Raw genomic sequence first — 18,563 nt, forward strand, 5'->3', positions numbered from 1 at the left:
ATAAATGAGTACAAGCAATACCTTCAAGTGCAATGGGAATAAACCTATAATTTTTTAAAATGTAACTTAACTTCCATGTATAAGCATTTAGCCTTTGATATTTCAAATTCAAAAGTGATTTCTCTGAGACAGGGTTGATTTTTCTCATTTAGGGCCGTTTCTTTGCACAAGTATCTTTTTTAACGATTTTACAGTTTTACGGACAAGTAAGTAGGAATTCTTAGTGTATACTCTTAAATAATATTTGTATTAATTAACATGATGATGTCATGTTTTAACCAAACCATATACTTGCAAAGTAAACCTGTAATGGCGGTGCAGAGCTTATCGGGAAGTGCTGTCCGTCGTAAACACGTGAAAAAGACATTGGAACAAGAAATAACAACGCGTCGTAACTCTCGAAAGTGTGAGTCGGCGGTAATTGCATGTTGAGAGATGGTTGGCTCTCAGCGCGGTTCAGCTGCTGCAGACTGGCTGCAGACTGGGTGCAGGGTGATGACACACATGGCAATGCTGCTCCACCTGCAAAGACTCCCAAAGCACGGAAATACACTCCCAGAGAAAGCCGAGGGGACCCTCATGGGTGGCCAGAGAAATGTATACTTCACCACGCACTTCCCTCTCCGCGGTGAGCTAATTAAGCACCACTAGCTATCCGGATTTTGTAAGAATTATGTGGACTCTACAGCCCTTTACAAATATGCATGACTCTGGTGAGAATGTGTGGACTAGATTGTATATTTTGGACTATATATTGAATTTACTAGAAAAAGTGAAATTTTATATTTCACATTCAAACGTGGAAAAATATAGATATATTAAACAGAATTACTTTGAAAATTGGAATACGTTTGTTCCAAATATTTAATTTTGGGGTTGTTTTGCGCAAAGACATATTTCGGAACATTTCTTTATCTGTTTTTGTTATTGTTATTATTAATATTTTCCACCCCTTTTTCTGAAAAGCTTGCTTCCTTTCTGACTCAAACAGCAGAGTCAGTCATGTTAATATAATATTTTGAGCAACGAATTCACTAGCTATAAGCATAATTGCATTCTTTCAACGAATACCTGTATTTCTATTTTCATTACTCACTAACTGCTTCAGGTTTCCTACAGTGTTTTATGCCTGCATTTTACTGTAAATAGGTGTTTATCGCGCATATTATTACTAGTATTTTGAACCCTTTCTGATTAATACAATTTTCAACAAGTGAAGAAGAGCTCGTTTTTTCATTGACTGGAACCACGGAAGGCGGAACTAAAATACGCACAAATCACAAAGCACTACGTCGCTCGGTGTAGAGCGCTAGAGCGAAAGCAGCCTGTCAGCGGCCCTGAAAAAAAGGGGAAAGGGCTGGCCTTACTGACTCACAGTCCAAAACTTGGGTTGCGCGTCCATCAGAAAACAGCTTAGAAAAATCTCAGCTGAAGAGAGAGGAAGGTCTGGTGCATGTCACGTACTGATCCGCAAAAGTACAATTAAGATTTCTTCGTGCGCAATTTGGAGGACAGTTTTTGACTCACTGGTGCATCCTGAGATTCTGCAGCGCAGCATTTCACCGATCGAGACAGAAGCGTCAGAAAGGTGTTCTTTTCAAAGTTTAGACTGGACTTGTTTGTTTTGGTGTGTGCGCAATGATGGCCACTTACCAAAACCCAGAGGATGACGCAATGGCCCTAATGATCCACGACACCAACACGACCAAGGAGAAAGAGCGCCCAAAAGAGGAGCCGGTTCAGGACAAAGTCTCCGAGAAGCCGGATCCGTCCCAGAAACCGCCGTACTCCTATGTCGCTCTCATTGCCATGGCTATCCGGGAGAGCTCCGAGAAGCGCCTCACGCTGTCCGGCATATACCAGTATATAATCACCAAATTCCCCTTCTACGAGAAGAACAAGAAAGGTTGGCAGAACAGCATCAGACACAACCTGAGTCTTAACGAATGCTTCATAAAGGTGCCGCGGGAGGGCGGCGGCGAGAGAAAGGGGAATTACTGGACCCTCGACCCAGCCTGTGAGGACATGTTCGAGAAGGGGAACTACAGGCGACGCCGCAGGATGAAGCGGCCTTTCAGACCCCCACCAACGCACTTCCAGCCGGGGAAGGCCTTGTTCGGAGGGGACAGCTATGGCTACCTTTCTCCACCCAAGTACCTGCAGTCTAGCTTTATGAACAATTCCTGGTCGTTGGGCCAGCCGCCCACTCCGATGCCCTACACGTCCTGTCAGATGGCCAGCGGCAACGTGAGTCCAGTGAACGTCAAGGGGCTGTCAGCCCCCTCATCATATAACCCTTACTCCCGGGTGCAGAGCATGGCGCTCCCCAGCATGGTGAACTCTTACAACGGCATGAGTCACCATCACCATCCCCATCATACCCAGCAGCTAAGCCCTGCCACCGCGGCACCACCTCCGGTCTCCTCCAGTAACGGAGCCGGCCTTCAGTTCGCGTGCTCCCGCCAGCCCGCGGAGCTCTCCATGATGCACTGCTCATACTGGGAACACGAGACCAAACACTCGGCGTTACACACGAGGATTGATATTTGAAGTTTACCAACTGGTCCGTGCAAAAATGAAGACTCTGGGAGAAAGAGACAGAGAGGTAATTCCTGTGATTTCAAAACAGAGCCGACAGTATTTTGAAGAGACCACTCTGACTCAGATCTCTTCGGTTCCAAGCTGACATCTAAATGCCGACGGGGAGCTATATGCACGAGGTGATGCTGAGAAAGTTTTATGAAATGGAAACAGGAGGTAAAGGAGTCATCGGCTGCTCATTCATCAGGTAGCACAACCTCTGGGAGCCATTTCGTGCGCCTGTATTACACTTGGACTGATGGCCATAACTCGGTATTGTAAAATCAAAATTGTGAAATGAAAAACTGATTATTTTGAATGGATAGACATTGCTGACATCGGTCCAGCTGTATTTTTGGTGTGCGTAATGATTTGTCTCAGCTTTCCTTCGGCTTACTGCCGAAAGACGTCCTAATGAAGTCAGAGTTTTAATGTGTGATTAAATCAGAGCTAATTTTGGCTTTCTTAGTAAGCTGCACCGAGAAAGGCCTGCACGGTGATACTTCACCTCCTGCTATAGTTGGATACTTTGTTAGGTTTAAAAGGTGTGGGTAGAGATCCAGCAAACTACCAAAAGAAAAAAAAAACAATTCAGGGCTTTTCATACTTTTTGATTACATGATGTAAATTCCAAAGTGACGCCAGCCAGTGTCAGATTTTGTTCTTTCTAAATATCGTTTTTATATATATATATATATAAATGTGATTAGTTATGTTTCATTAATGTTGGGGCCATGTTTCGTTTTAATTAGCACTTTCCCTTTTTTTAGGTTTGTCAATTTCTTAATAAAGTTGTATTTCTTAAATAATTAAGTGGTCATGAAGTAATCTGTTGTATGCTTTAGGCTATTATAGCAACCACTGCTGGCAGTAGGCGAGCAATCAGTAATAAACAAATCTGTGAACCTAACACGACATGAAAGTGCCACATTGGTTATGATGCAGGAGTTTTTTTCACAGCTTGTTCAAGAAAGAAAATAACACTATTAACAGCGGCGCGTGGTCGGCTGAGGATAGGCTTACATAAAAATGGCTGATAGGCGCACTCAGTATCACTTTAAAAATTAAATATGTATTCTATTGAACTGTTTGGCTCAAATTAGGCACATTTTAAAAATCTATCGATTTATTATATTAGTGTGACCAGGTAAAAGCTTTCTCTTTCAACTAAGAATCAGTGTCTGCGTTGTGTGCAATACAATAAAAACACATTTAGACTTATTCATTAGTATTTATGCCCGCTAAGGACAATTAATGTCATATGTTTAATATTTTATATTTTTCCCATCTGCAGCGGCGTTGCGTGTAGGTAACAGTCCTCTTTTTTACTAGTTAATTTCAAACAGACAAAGAAACAAAATACACACATAAACTGGAAAATTTCAGCTCGTAATTTATGATCATAAATATCCAAATATACATATACATCTAAATAGTCTTTCTCTATAAGTGCAGCAACACTACTAATGCCTTCTACCGCTAGTAATAATAATAATAATAATGATATAATATAATAATAATATTAATCATAATCATAATCATAATCATAATAATAATAATAAATTCGATAATATGGTGGAATTGATTTACGGCATTAGTGTATTGTTTGTTTGCGTTTTTTAGTATTTTTTTTAGCTATAAGTATTGGTAATAAACAAATAAAATCAGTTAAGGTGTATATATATATATATATATATATATATATATATATATATATATATATATATATATATATATATATATATATATATATATATATATATATACATATATATATATATATATATATATATATACATATATATACATATATATATATATATATATATATATATATATATATATATATATATATATATATATATATATATATATATATATATATATATATATATATATACCAGTAATAGTAACACGTTACACGAAGAAAAAAAAAAGATAAAGTCATTATCCCAAATGTAGTTTACAAAATATTGACATCTGCTGACAGTCTGCTCTGAAGGGTGAAAGTGGGGCACATTTAGACAGCTCCTCCTTCTTCCCTTCTTTTTGTTTTACTGAGAGATTGCAGGACTAAAGAAAATAAAATTCCATGCAGCCCAGAGGAACATCCATAAAGAAAATTAAAATAGCCTTTTGGTAAAACTTGATCTCAACCTCTTCTCTGCTATTATCACAAAGCATCGACATATTGGCGTTATCTGCTGTCTGCGTTTACATCTGAGTGATCGATCACTGCAAATAAAGTGTCTCTTTCGAATAGGTTATAGCTTTCACGCACAGTGGATTACTAAGGAATCGTCGGGTCATTTAAAAAATATTATTTCCTAAATTAATTATTGTACTATCATTTAAAGATGAAAAACTCCCAACACATGACTTCAGGGCACCACAGGAGGCGCATCCAAGCATTCACCTCTCTCCAACTTTTACTCGTCACAGGGACGGTCAAACAGGGTCATCGTCCAGGTGCGCCAAAATAGGACGCAAAAATCCTTTTTCCTGTTTTTTTCTACTGCAGAGACAATCGGTGACCGAACGAAAGCCACACTTACGGCGCCATGGATACGCACATTACATGAGGTTTTGCTAAAGTAAGCTAACCGTAGGCAATTATTTCATTGCATATGTACAAAATGCATGTGGGTCATGGATAATTTAAGTAATTTATTGACAGAAAAAGTCGCATAGACTTTTTGCATGTATATAAACGAAATTCAAACGATAGCTTTTTCTTATATTTTCTTCTTTTTTTTTTGAGGACTGCATAAACAAGGAATTCTCGCCCCTGGGTATTGGCTGCTGATAAAGCGCATAATTCACTTATAATCCTCAGACACAAAAGTCAGCGCATGTCGCATGATGACTGTTTTTCATTTATTATTCAAGCGCATAAATAAATAATTTCAATAATCCAGAGAGAAAACAGCACATCACTTCATCATGACAGACAGACTCTGCACAAAGTCATAATCACAGATAAATTGACTTGACACTCGGCCCAACTGTAAACAGCGTGTCTTCTTCTTCTTGCTCAGCAGCAGGCAGCTGTCGGGGATCAGTGAGCTCAGACAACCTCTTAACATTGTTGCCCAAAGCTCGTATAAAAACTGCGGGAACAGAAACACAGAATGAAAATGCCATCAGCCGGGTCTCACTCAGACTAACACTGACACTTCTCCATCCTCCTGTGTGCAGAGGGAGCGTCGAGGCAAGCCTGAAATGTAGCTGTGTACGTTCTCAGCTTCCTCACATTAATGTTTTGTAAACAATAAGGAGATAAGGGCGCTTTTGAAAGGCAACTGTATTCTAAACAAGCTTACAGAAATAATAAATACAGGGGTTTAACAAGAAATAATGTTTCGACCAGTGCAACCTTTTACATAAACTGTCCAACCAGAGGTGGAGTTTATTTTATTTCTTTCTCCTCCTGATTTAAAGTTGGAATCCATCAATCAGTACAGCAGCTTTTGTCATATATTTATTGATTTATTTGTGCGTTTGTTTGTTTGTTTTTAAAAGGGGAAAGTTGAACTTTTTGTTTATTAACAAAGTTTATTATTATTATTATTATTATTATTATTATTAATAATAATAATAATAATAATAATAATAATAATAATAATAATAATAATAATAATAATAATAATAATAATGGATACTTTATTGATCCCCATGGGGAAATTACTTGTTTTTCTCTGCATTTGACTCATTCACTCAGTGAAGCAGTGGGCAGCCCACTAAGCAGGCGCCCGGGGAGCAGTGTGTAGGGACGGTACCTTGCTCAGGGGTACCTCAGGGTAGCCGTTAAGTGGATTCGAACCGCCGACCTTCCGATCATGGGGCGACCACTTTACCTACTGAGCTATCCCCTTATTATTATTATTATTATTATTATTATTATTATTATTATTATTATAGGTCTATTTTATATGACAATTGCTTTTTACACTTTATATTGGCGAAAGCCTTTCTGCACCAAAGGCTTCCATATGTAAACATACATCGCTGTCTCTGTGTCTCTCACTCACACACACACACACACACACACACACACACACACACACACACACACACACACACACACACCTTACTAGTTAAACTTGAGGACCAAAAGGCTCGCCTATAAAAGGCGCGAATATACAAAGACGTGTGCGGACTCGGGCGCAGCAGGTGTGCAGTTGCGCAGAAAGGTTGTCAGTTCAGCAGGGCGGCAGGGAACAATGGGCCTGCATACAGGATGTCTCGGGGGGCTGAGACAGATAAGGCCAGCCGAGGTTCAGCCCAGGCGACACAGGCCTGCTTTAATATAGTCTTCTTTTACGCTGACCTCGGGAGTTTATAATATATCGAATTCATTATGAATGAATTGGTGGAATTTTTTTTAGACATATAAGAGCAGCTTCCTTCAGGCCTTTACACTAAGAGCACGTTTAGCAGCCCATATATATCTAGATGTGGCTGTCGGAAACAATAATAGAGTTCACAATGACATTAGAGCTGCTGAGACATGAAGAAGAACAACGATTTAACTATGGCGAGCACAGCCTTATGGACACATCTCCCACGTATCATCTTAATTGGAAAGTGACGCTTTAGTGACTAAGCGGGAATAACAACAGCAACCGTGCAGTCAGAATTAAAATAACACTGGCTAATTATTATTAAATGTGAGTCGAGCGCATTTCTGCATCGGTGAATATTTCTGTCAATCATAATTATTTCTCCACAAGGTGAAAAGGTTTAGCGCAATGTGCGGTTTGTTTTCACGCGTCTTTTCCGCAGAGCGCGTTCTGAATAACCATGATTGTATCCTTTGTTGTGCTCTCGGAGATGACAGATTATAATCAACAAGACGAATGAGGTCAACTCATTGTGGAGGCAACGCATTTGACCCTCGCTTCTTCTCCGGCACACACACACACACACACACACACACACACACACACACACACTGGAGCGTACCTGGAGTCGTTCCGCGTATGACAGCCTGCATGCTCCACGGGGCATCGGCGATGCGACCCGGCAGGTCGAGTCACACGCAGGTTGCAGGTTTCCCAATGCCTGCACACAATTGAATTCCTGGCATTCTGGTCAATGTTTGAGATTGAAGAGCAACAGTTTCCACTTAGACGCGGCGCACATCACCCCGAACCCATTGAAAAGGAGAGTGGGGGTCACCACTGTTTGGTATACATCTGCTCCAAACAGGAAAATATGCAGAGATTTGATTCGCAGAAAATCCGGCAATTGTTCCAATCAGCATGCGTTTTTTCGTCTTCTCCTGTCAGAGTAGAAAAACTCAAAGTTTCAGCCTTTCTGCCACGTACTGTGCTATGTCCACGCCATTACTGAATTTGGAGTTGTTTATTTTCTGAGCGCGTCCTCTGGTGAATCTCCAGCTTTCCACGGCGATCTACGTGATGTTTTCAGTGACTGCTGATCCCTATCTTAATGACAACTCGACGAAACAATGGATGACATATAATAATTCTTTTATTAAGCCAAAAATATTGCAATGGTGTGTGTTGATACACCGCCACAGTTTATAAATAGGAACCGCGCGTTTGTTAACTGGAACTTTGGGCAACAAAGGTCCACAAAATGTCTAGAAATACCATATCTATAAATACACAGGAGTGTCATCTATTCAAGGAAAAGACAGTCATCCATCTGCAGAGCAAAATCATCACGCACTGACCTCTGAGTACCCTCCAGCCACCACGGGGCCACTCAGATGTCACACACACGCCATCCTTTGAGTCTGACAGCCTTTGAGAGGAGAGGTGGTGAGATGCTGACAAAGAGCGACTGAAAATAAGCAGTCACCGGGCTAAATATTATCTCATCTCACTTTGGAGGCTCTAAAAATATACCTGTTTAATTTGTCATTTCATGTATGATAATCTCTGTCCAACGTGATAATCACGAGCTCTTATCAAATAACAGTGTTTTCGTGACGGAATATCACCTCTCAGCAACGACTGGAGGTTATGCTCCGGCTGACCTGTTAAAGCAAACAAACAAACGTGCACACAAGGTCAAGATTTACCAGCGTTTGGCTCACGCTAACTTCTGCTGTGGATGTGGCGGAACTGACCAGCTTATACTGTAAAGGGAAATGCGATAAAAAACGGTTTCCGTTCCCTTGATTATGAGCTGCAAATTGCTTTGTCGGGATTTAAATGGCAGGTCTTTTCCCAGCGTGCTCTGATGGAGTCTATTTTTAAAGCGCTTTCCTTTCTCGCCCCTCTAAAAACTTCCGCAGGGTTGGCAACAAGAAGCTATTAGGATAACTCTTCTCCTGTTAACATTCCAATTAATCAAAGACGAAAGCAAATTCCCACTGGGATCATTAAGGGCCAGCACCTGTTCTTCTAATACTGTAGGCTGTATAATAAATCAGTCCAACTTCATGGTCAGACTTAGGCCGACCTCTGGGGATGGTGTGAGACACATAATCACTGAAAGCCAGTTATACATCAGCCCACTATCAGTAATAGAAACCCCACGCGGATATGAATGCCAAACACTGAGCTTATTTAAAGCAAAACATCTTCTGGACGCTCTCAAATTTATACTCTCAGGAAGCCTTTTAGGATACAAATTGCATGAGATTAACGACACATCCTACGTTTAAATGGATTCAGTCAGTTATTGTAATGCTCTTTAACAACTGTGTTTTGCATTGTCACATTCTAATATTCTCCGAATTTCCTCTAAATAATGAGATTTGTGAATATTTGGTTTAAATATACGTATACAAAACAGGAAGTTGGCCCCGCCTCTATGTGGATGCCAAACAATCCCAGGTCACATCTCAAAACAATCCAATTTCAGCCATATTTCTTTCAAGCAATTACATACCTCTTGGCAAGGCTTCACAATTAAACGAATGATCATACTTGGAAATCCATAATTGTACCATTCGCATAAGGTGCCCTTTCAACTTAAATGTGTGTTTTATTACATGCTTATCATCCGCGATGAGATTACGCACAGTGTGGGTTTGGACTGAGTTAGAGTACATTTAATCAAATAAGAGGAGACGTAATGGAAGCATGCTGGACCCAAAGCTTCACTGCCTAAGATGCTGTCTTTGAGCCCAGCTTATGTTTAGCAAATTTCAGACAATGAGAACATTATGAGAGGAACTCTGAGGGAGAGCCTTTTACCCCTGCCCACCAGAGGTCATACGCATGGCATATAACTAACCTCTACATCTCTAATGAGGCCCATCAAACATAAAGGTACAGAGAGATGTTTAAGATTACGCAAACAGGAAGAAATGCTTTTGATTCATAGCAGGTCCGATCATCATGTGGTGGCAATGGATATCGTCAGCTTTCACTGATTTTGAGAAACTCTTACGATTTTTTTTTTTTTTTTTCGTTTTGGCTCTTCTTGGGAACTGTCATGGTTCAGGTCAAGTTTGCTGTGTGGCTCTTTGCTGCTCCCTTGTGGCTCAATAACGCCATTACAAAGAAACGCACCATAGCAGACGCTCTTTCTCTCTGTGTGTGTGTGTGTGTGTGTGTGTGTGTGTGTGTGTGTGTGTGTGTGTGTGTGTGTGTGTGTGTGTGTGTGTGTGTGTGTCAGGTTTGTTGGTATTTTAAATTGATTTTTGAAATCAGTTAAGGGATTATGTCCAAAAGTTGATTCTGTTCATCTGGACGTAGCGTTTTTGTGGAAAAAAATGTTTCATCACTCATCCAAGTGACTTCTTCAGTCTCAGCTGACTGCAGGTTTCCTCAATCTTATAAACAGTACATTTGCATAATGACTGAAACCAGCCCACTGAAGGAACAATGGGCTGTGAGGTCAGTTCCTTAATCTTAATTATGCAAATTCTCATGATCAACAGCCACTGACCAAAACCCACTGATCAAAGCCCACTCATCAATGGCTATGAGTACCATTCACAGGGAGTTGGGGAATGGCTGCAATCACAGCATTGTAAGATGGCGAAAGATGTACCCTTAGGCCCCCTCCTCGATTCAGAGATGGTCTTTCCCTTTTCACGTAAATGGCCTCCTTGATTCCGCGCTCAAACCAGCGTTTCTCCCTGTCCAGGATGTGTACATCCTCATCATTGAAAGAGTGTTCACTGGCCTGTAGGTGTGAATAGACTGCAGAGTGCTGGCCTGACGAGGTAGCTCTTCTGTGTTGTGCCATCCGCTTCGCCAGAGGTTGTTTGGTTTCCCCGATGTATAAATCCTGGCAATCCTCCTGGCACTTAACAGCGTGCACTATGTTACTCTGTTTGTGTCGGGGGACCCGATCCTTGGGGTGGACCAATTTTTTGGCGCAGCGTGTTTTGAGGTTTAAAAGCCACAGAGACCCGGTGTTTAGAAAAAATGCATCTCAACTGCTTCGATACTCCTGACACATATGGGATCACTACAGATTTCTGCTTAGGGAGCGGTTGTCCTTCTCTCCTGGATCGGCTGGAGCTTTTTTTTTTGGCGCCTTCCCAGCTTTGACAAAAGTCCAGCTGGGATAACCACATTTACTCAGGGCCTTCTTGATGTCCCGTTCTTCTGCCTCCCTGGCTGCTGTGTCAGTGGGGATGGTGTTCGCTCTGTGTTGTAGCGTCCTGATGACACCCAGTTTGTGCTCCAGTGGATGATGAGAGTCAAACCTTAGATACTGATCTGTATGTGTAGGTTTACGGTACACGTCAGCTTTTAGATGTCCCCCATTACTGATGGAAATCTCACAGTCTAAGAAGGCTAACCTGACACTTTTCATATCCTCCCTGGTGAATTTGATGTGTCAGTCCACCGAGTTAATGTGATCCGTGAAATGTAGTACGTCCTGAGATTTGATTTTCACCCAGGTGTCATCCACATACCTGAACCTGGTGTTCCAGGGTAGGATGGCAAAGCCCTCTTTTCCACTTCTTCCATGTACAAATTGGCCACGATGGGTGAAACCGGGGAGCCCATGGCACACCCATGTTTCTGCCTGTAGAATTGACCCTTGTACAGTGGGGCAAAAAAGTATTTAGTCAGCCACCGATTGTGCAAGTTCCCCCACTTAAAATGATGACAGAGGTCAGTAATTTGCACCAGAGGTACACTTCAACTGTGAGAGACAGAATGTGAAAAAAAAATCCATGAATCCACATGGTAGGATTTGTAAAGAATTTATTCGTAAATCAGGGTGGAAAATAAGTATTTGGTCAATAACAAAAATACAACTCAATACTTTGTAACATAACCTTTGTTGGCAATAACAGAGGTCAAACGTTTACTATAGGTCTTTACCAGGTTTGCACACACAGTAGCTGGTATTTTGGCCCATTCCTCCATGCAGATCTTCTCGAGAGCAGTGATGTTTTGGGGCTGTCGCCGAGCAACACGGACTTTCAACTCCCGCCACAGATTTTCTATGGGGTTGAGGTCTGGAGACTGGCTAGGCCTCTCCAGGACTTTCAAATGCTTCTTACGGAGCCACTCCTTTGTTGCCCGGGCGGTGTGTTTTGGATCATTGTCATGTTGGAAGACCCAGCCTCGTTTCATCTTCAAAGTTCTCACTGATGGAAGGAGGTTTTGGCTCAAAATCTCACGATACATGGCCCCATTCATTCTGTCCTTAACACGGATCAGTCGTCCTGTCCCCTTGGCAGAAAAACAGCCCCATAGCATGATGTTTCCACCCCCATGCTTCACAGTAGGTATGGTGTTCTTGGGATGCAACTCAGTATTCTTCTTCCTCCAAACACGACGAGTTGAGTTTATGCCAAAAAGTTCTACTTTGGTTTCATCTGACCACATGACATTCTCCCAATCCTCTGCTGTATCATCCATGTGCTCTCTGGCAAACTTCAGACGGGCCTGGACATGCACTGGCTTCAGCAGCGGAACACGTCCACTGCGGGATTTGATTCCCTGCCGTTGTAGTGTGTTACTGATGGTGACCTTTGTTACTTTGGTCCCAGCTCTCTGCAGGTCATTCACCAGGTCCCCCCGTGTGGTTCTGGGATCTTTGCTCACCGTTCTCATGATCATTTTGACCCCACGGGATGAGATCTTGCGTGGAGCCCCAGATGGAGGGAGATTATCAGTGGTCTTGTATGTCTTCCATTTTCTGATGATTGCTCCCACAGTTGATTTTTTCACACCAAGCTGCTTGCCTATTGTAGATTCACTCTTCCCAGTCTGGTGCAGGTCTACAATACTTTTCCTGGTGTCCTTCGAAAGCTCTTTGGTCTTGGCCATGGCGGAGTTTGGAGTCTGACTGTTTGAGGCTGTGGACAGGTGTCTTTTATACAGATGATGAGTTCAAACAGGTGCCATCCATACAGGTAACGAGTGGGGGACAGAAAAGCGTCTTACAGAAGATGTTACAGGTCTGTGAGAGCCAGAGATTTTCCTTGTTTGAGGTGACCAAATACTTATTTTCCACCCTAACTTACAAATAAATTCTTTACAAATCCTACCATGTGAATTCATGGATTTTCTTTTCACATTCTGTCTCTCACAGTTGAAGTGTACCTCTGGTGCAAATTACTGACCTCTGTCATCATTTTAAGTGGGGGAACTTGCACAATCGGTGGCTGACTAAATACTTTTTTGCCCCACTGTATGTGAAGTAAGTGGAATGAAGACACAGTTCCAAAAGCAAACACACTTGGTAGATGCTGAGAGTGGTCCTGTTGCTGAGGTTGGGGTCATCCTGTAATCTCTTATGCACTACCTCCAACGCTTCTGTGACTGGGATGCAAGTGAAGAGAGATCTAACATCGTACGAGACCATGGTTTCATCTGCCTCCATAATGACATCTCTCACCTTCTCAACAAAATCCAGGATGTTCTGAATGTGGTGTTCAGAGCTGCCTACCAGCGGGTTGAGGATTGAAGCCAGAAACTTGGAGATGTTATAGGTGACCGAGTTGATCATACAGACAATCGATCTTAAAGGTGCATCCTGTTTATGTATGTTCAGTAAACCATACAGACTTGGTGTAGATTCCCCTGGGTATAGCCTGTGGTATGAGGTCCAGTCATTAGCCTTGTCTTGTTCTAACTGGTTCAGACAGTCTATCACCCTCTTCCTGTAACCACTTCCTGGGTCTCGTTTCAGGAGCTCATAAGTATTTTCATCACTGAGCAGTGACAAAATTTTCTCATGATCTTTCTGGTTTAGCAAAACTGTGCACCTACTCCTGTCTGCCGGAATGTTGTTGTCATTACTAAGTGATGTGAGTGCCTTCCTCTCCTCCATGGTGATGTTGGATGCTGGGGGCTTTGCATTGCTGAGACAGGCCGAAACCTTCGTCCGTAGTTGCTCTGCTTCCACTTCTGCAATATTGTTGTTTCGAATTGCTGTTTCTGTGGCTGTGATCAGTTCCACTAGTGGGATTTGTCTCAGTGTGACAGCAAAATCCAGCCCTTTAGCACGGATGTTTTTTTTTAATGCTAAATTGATTTCATTTGTTTTATTAATCCCTGTGATAGTTGGAGAGTTGAGGAGAAAATTATCTCCACTATCAGTATAAAAAATAACTCACTGCATCCTTTCAGATTAACCGAAGAGATAAAGTGTAAAGTGTAAATTGAGAAAAACAAAAAAAATTTATAAAGTTTTATAAAGTAATAGAAGATATAAACGTAATAATAGTGCTATCAGTAACCAAAACAGAAAATGACCTTATATGGTTGTGTTGATGCGTGCTCAAACATCCAGGTAAGGATGTTTGAGCACGCAAAAATTTGATTCATTTCATCTGGAAAACGCTACGTCCACAATGTCGTCTGGAAACATCATGGAGACGCCCGCCTTAACTCATCTATTCAACCCTCCATCACCACTGCAAACGAGAAGCAGCTCAGAGCAGATTCCTGACGTAACTCACCACTATCTTCATACATGCCCTCCTGCACTACCAGAGTTCCTCTCTTGGCACCCTATCATGTGCTTTCTCTAAATCCAAAAGACACAAGTGCAACTCCTGACCTCATCTCTATCAGCATTCTCAAAGCAGACATCACATCTGTAGCGCTTTGAAGCCATACTATTTGAAGTCACCTCTGCTGATAAGCTTCAACAAATCTTTCTCATATCTTCGTGGTATGGCCCATCAGCTTTATCTGTCTGTAGTTATTACAGCTCAGCACATAAACCTTGTTCTTCGAAAATCAATAACAGTACACTTCATCTCCATTCTTCAGGCATCCTCTCACTCACCAAGATTGTTCTAAACAATCTGGTTAAAAAGTCCACTGCCCTCTCTCCCAGACATCTCCACTCCTCCACAGGTATGTCATCAGGACCAACTGTGTTTCAACTCTCAGCACTTCCTCATTTAATAACTTTTCTCCATCCATACATTGTTTCTCTCATTTTCTTCAATCATCAGTTTATCAAAAATGCTGTAGTCCTTCCATCTACACTCTCACACATCCTCTCTTCACTTGTTACTATCTCCACCCTATGACTCTAATCTGCTGCACATCCTTTCCAGCTCGATCTCTCTGCTTAGTCTTTTGATACAAGTCCTTTTCTCCTTCCTTACTATCCAGCCTCACATGCTATCATTAAAATTCTTGCCATCTTGCTGTACACCTAACCTCATGCCCTCTTTATCTCCCAGACGAACCCACCTTTTCTTGCTAACCTCTTGCTTTGAATACTTTCCTGCCTCCTTGTCTTTCTTCCTCTGTCCAGAGGACACACAAACACCTTCTTGGCAGTTTCCTTCAACACTTCAGCTGTACTCTTCCGGTCTACTCCTCCCTAAACTCTGCACTTCCTTCTTTAGCGTCAACCATTTAATCATTGCCTTTGCCTCCACCCAGTTCCTCTTATTGGTTTTCAGAATCATCCTTTGACTAACATTTGAAACTCACAACATATCCAGTATAAAATAATTTACAGGATGCACATGACCAAAAAGCAGGTTTAAAATGGGTTTAGGTGAGGCACAAAAATCTTCACAATGCACCTTTAGTAGTGCTGATGTTGAAAACAAACAAACAACAACAATACTTAAAATCTACATATTGAACAAATGCATTTTCTATAATCATACAATCACAAGCTTGCTGGGTGACCTGACCGAAACAGAGACATTTGGAATGATTATTTGGAAGAGATAATTATTTTTGTAAATTTGTTCTTTTAAAATATGGCAAAATATGAAAGGTAATCTCCAAAACGACTTAAGTGTGAGATACTCAGCAGTCAACTTCTTTGGCAGCAGGTTTGTCGTCTACACCTGGACCTACAATACAGAGCAGCTGTGCCTTCATATTTATAAGAAAATAGATTTTTTAAAACATCTTTTTCATTTGTGTTTCTCAAAATAACAAACTTTTATATTGACAGACCTCTGGATCAATGGCACTCATTTTTCTTTCTTGCATCCCTCTTTAGGAATTCAAAATATGCCTCACATAATATCTTTGAAAATGTATCTATGTATATATGTATGTATTATTTTGTTTGTTTGTTTTTATTTGGGTTTACCAGTCAATGACTGAATGTCTGAATTTCTACGAACATTATTGCTAAGGATTGTCTTATTGCATTGGAGTCACACTGGGTTAAATATGTACACTTGGGTTTTAAGGGGTATTTATTATTTTCTTCTTTTTTGGGGGTTGTATGGAAGCCCCAAACGCAATTTCATTGTTCTTGACAATGACAATAAATAAATAAATACTAATGCTAAATACTAAATACTAAATGAGAATATAAAATAATTCAGGTTGAACTTTTGTTAAATGCATAACTTAAATCACGCATAGCTTATGTGTGATTTCTAAGTTAGCTATAACACAGTTTGATACAGTGGTCTATCAGCGTTAGTAAGGTCACAAGCGGTCTCGGGTAAAACAAGCTCTTTATTTAACGTTTAGTTACAATCTGGCCCACAGTTTGGTTTATTGGTTGACGCATTAACCATAGATAATGATAGATTTGTTCGCCAGATGGCAGCAAAGTTCAATATTTTACTAGCACTGTAGAGTTGTGCAGGTTTTGTGAAGATTATAGCGATGAAAAGGGACACTGTTTAATGACGCTTCGTGGCCTAAGTGAATGATTTGGGGGCTACATAAAAATAAATGGCGACTAAAGAGTCGCATGGATCCTGTCCATAATCCGTTGTGGTATGAGCAATTTGAATGCGGAGCTTGCTTAATAGGCTGCACTCACTCTGGCAAGCTATTTCTCAACAAGGATGTTAAGAAATGTTGTGACATTACTTCGGCGTTTTGTACATGCTGTGAGCGGCTGTTGGTGAAAAGCCCGGTATCCTTCACAGCTCATCCGGAGAGCTGCCTCACACAAGCCTCAGAGCAAATCGCCAAGTTGTCGCTTTCAAAATAAAAGCCTCGCCGTGTCGCCACATGTGCTTGTTTTTTTTGTTTTTTTTTAATTATATTTAAAAAAAAAAAAAAAACAGCACTGAATGCAGAATTTTGTATCCGTATTTTGCCACAAACAAAGAAAATACTGTACAAGTAACAGTTTCTAAAAGAGCGAACCCACAAAACCCCTGCATATTTGTGTTTTGTTTTGCATGTGAAAGAGACTGACCAGCTGCTGCAGTGACCTTGTAGGCCTAATCTGCATCAACGGGATGAATTTACTGTAAGGCCCACATTCAAACATGATTTGGATTTCATAGGCCCCATAAGGAGGGCAACAGGCAGTCGTCAGGTTACACGTGATGATCCTCGTTATAAGCAACGCTTTATTGCATACAACAGGATGTTTCTGAAAAGATGCAGTCTACAACATCAACATTCATAACCTCTATGTTGCAAGAATTTGTATTTAAATGCAAGACCGTGTGTTTCAAGTAAATCAAGATAAGAGCAGTTTTGTGTTGCCTTTGGGTGCTGCTGCACTGAATGCTCTCAGGGAGGTGTTGGGTGTCAACATATGAGTTCCTTTTCTGCATCTTTATCATATTTTAAACTAAACTGCAATTCCCACTCCAAATAATAGCTTATAACATCTAAAACAAACAAACAAACAAACAAACAAACAAACAAACAAACAAAAAGTTATCTGAAGACATTTACCTTCCATATAGACAACGCCATGTCTTATTTGTATGGCTTAAATTTGTATTTCACCGCGAATTCATGAAAATTAATTTTTATTCTTGAACATTTACCGGATGTCCTGTTCTTGTTTTACTGATCGGGCTTAATAGAGCCGGTGGCGGAGGGAAATGCAGCAACGGAGGTGGTGTTGGTGGTGGTTGTTCACCTTCTGAAACAAACAGGAAGCACACAGATCTCTTGTCCACCTGCGGGATCCGTGCTATTCGTGGAGAGGCTGTCGAGCGGTGTTGTCAGATACGCGGACTCGCTGTGCGTGAAAGTAGCCTGGCCCACTCCGTCGTGAAGATAAAGCAGCACTTTTAACTTTCAGCTCTTCTGGCGCGTCCTCTGCGTTTTTAACGACCTCCCAGGAGAAAATTAATGAAGGTAAGTCCCACTTATATATAAAAAAAATCACTTCTTTTTAGCTGTGGGCTTTTCGCTCGGGGAGTGAGGACGTCATCACGCCAAACTCAGTTCATCAATTCGTCTAATGTTGCATTTATTGCTGTTTATATTTGGCATTAAAATCCCAGCCCTGCTGTGGAGAACGGTCACAACTTCAGCTAATCGTAGCAGTCTAGTCTGTCACCTTTTAATTAACCCCGATGAAGAGGTTTTTGTTTTTTTTGTAACCCCCTCTTAAAGCTAACTAATCAGCCTACCCGGTGTGGTGGGCGGCGGAAAAACAACCATAGTTTTAAGTTGAAATGTTATTCTGATGTTCACAGAAAACCTTGTCGGCGTGTTAAACGTTTAGATGTTGTTTGAGGGGTAGTGGATTTCATTATCTAAGCAAAACAAGTAACACATTCCCTTTATCGTGAGCTCTCTCCACACGAGAAAGGGACGAAGCATTCCGGAGTGATTACTCCTCAGCTGAGGGGGACTTTGACGCTCGCTCATCGTGTTGTTAGTTTT

General features: G+C 41.2%; 2 protein-coding genes across 2 annotated transcripts in view; both read left to right on the plus strand.

Annotated features, from left to right (window-relative positions):
* Positions 1-1,345: 1,345 nt before the first annotated feature.
* foxl2a (forkhead box L2a) lies at positions 1,346-3,359 on the plus strand. Its single transcript, XM_085380383.1, has one exon. The coding sequence runs from the start codon at positions 1,639-1,641 to the stop codon at positions 2,548-2,550; it is 912 nt and encodes a 303-aa protein (XP_085236509.1). The 5' UTR covers positions 1,346-1,638; the 3' UTR covers positions 2,551-3,359.
* Positions 3,360-17,767: 14,408 nt separating this feature from the next.
* Positions 17,768-18,563, plus strand: part of pik3cb (phosphatidylinositol-4,5-bisphosphate 3-kinase, catalytic subunit beta) — a 48,082-nt gene continuing 47,286 nt past the window's right edge. The window contains exon 1 of the mRNA XM_085429117.1: positions 17,768-18,029. The gene's annotated coding sequence lies outside the window, so the exon portion shown is untranslated. The remainder of the gene's footprint in view (positions 18,030-18,563) is intronic.

Source organism: Rhamphochromis longiceps, linkage group LG14 (genome assembly GCF_057381845.1).
Source record: "Rhamphochromis longiceps isolate RC_006_pf linkage group LG14, R_longiceps_female_GT1.1, whole genome shotgun sequence".
Lineage (NCBI taxonomy): Eukaryota > Metazoa > Chordata > Actinopteri > Cichliformes > Cichlidae > Rhamphochromis > Rhamphochromis longiceps.

Excerpts from the sequence above, each read along its gene's own strand:
- foxl2a (XM_085380383.1), top strand. The coding sequence starts at position 1,639 with ATGATGGCCACTTACCAAAACCCAGAGGATGACGCAATGGCCCTAATG.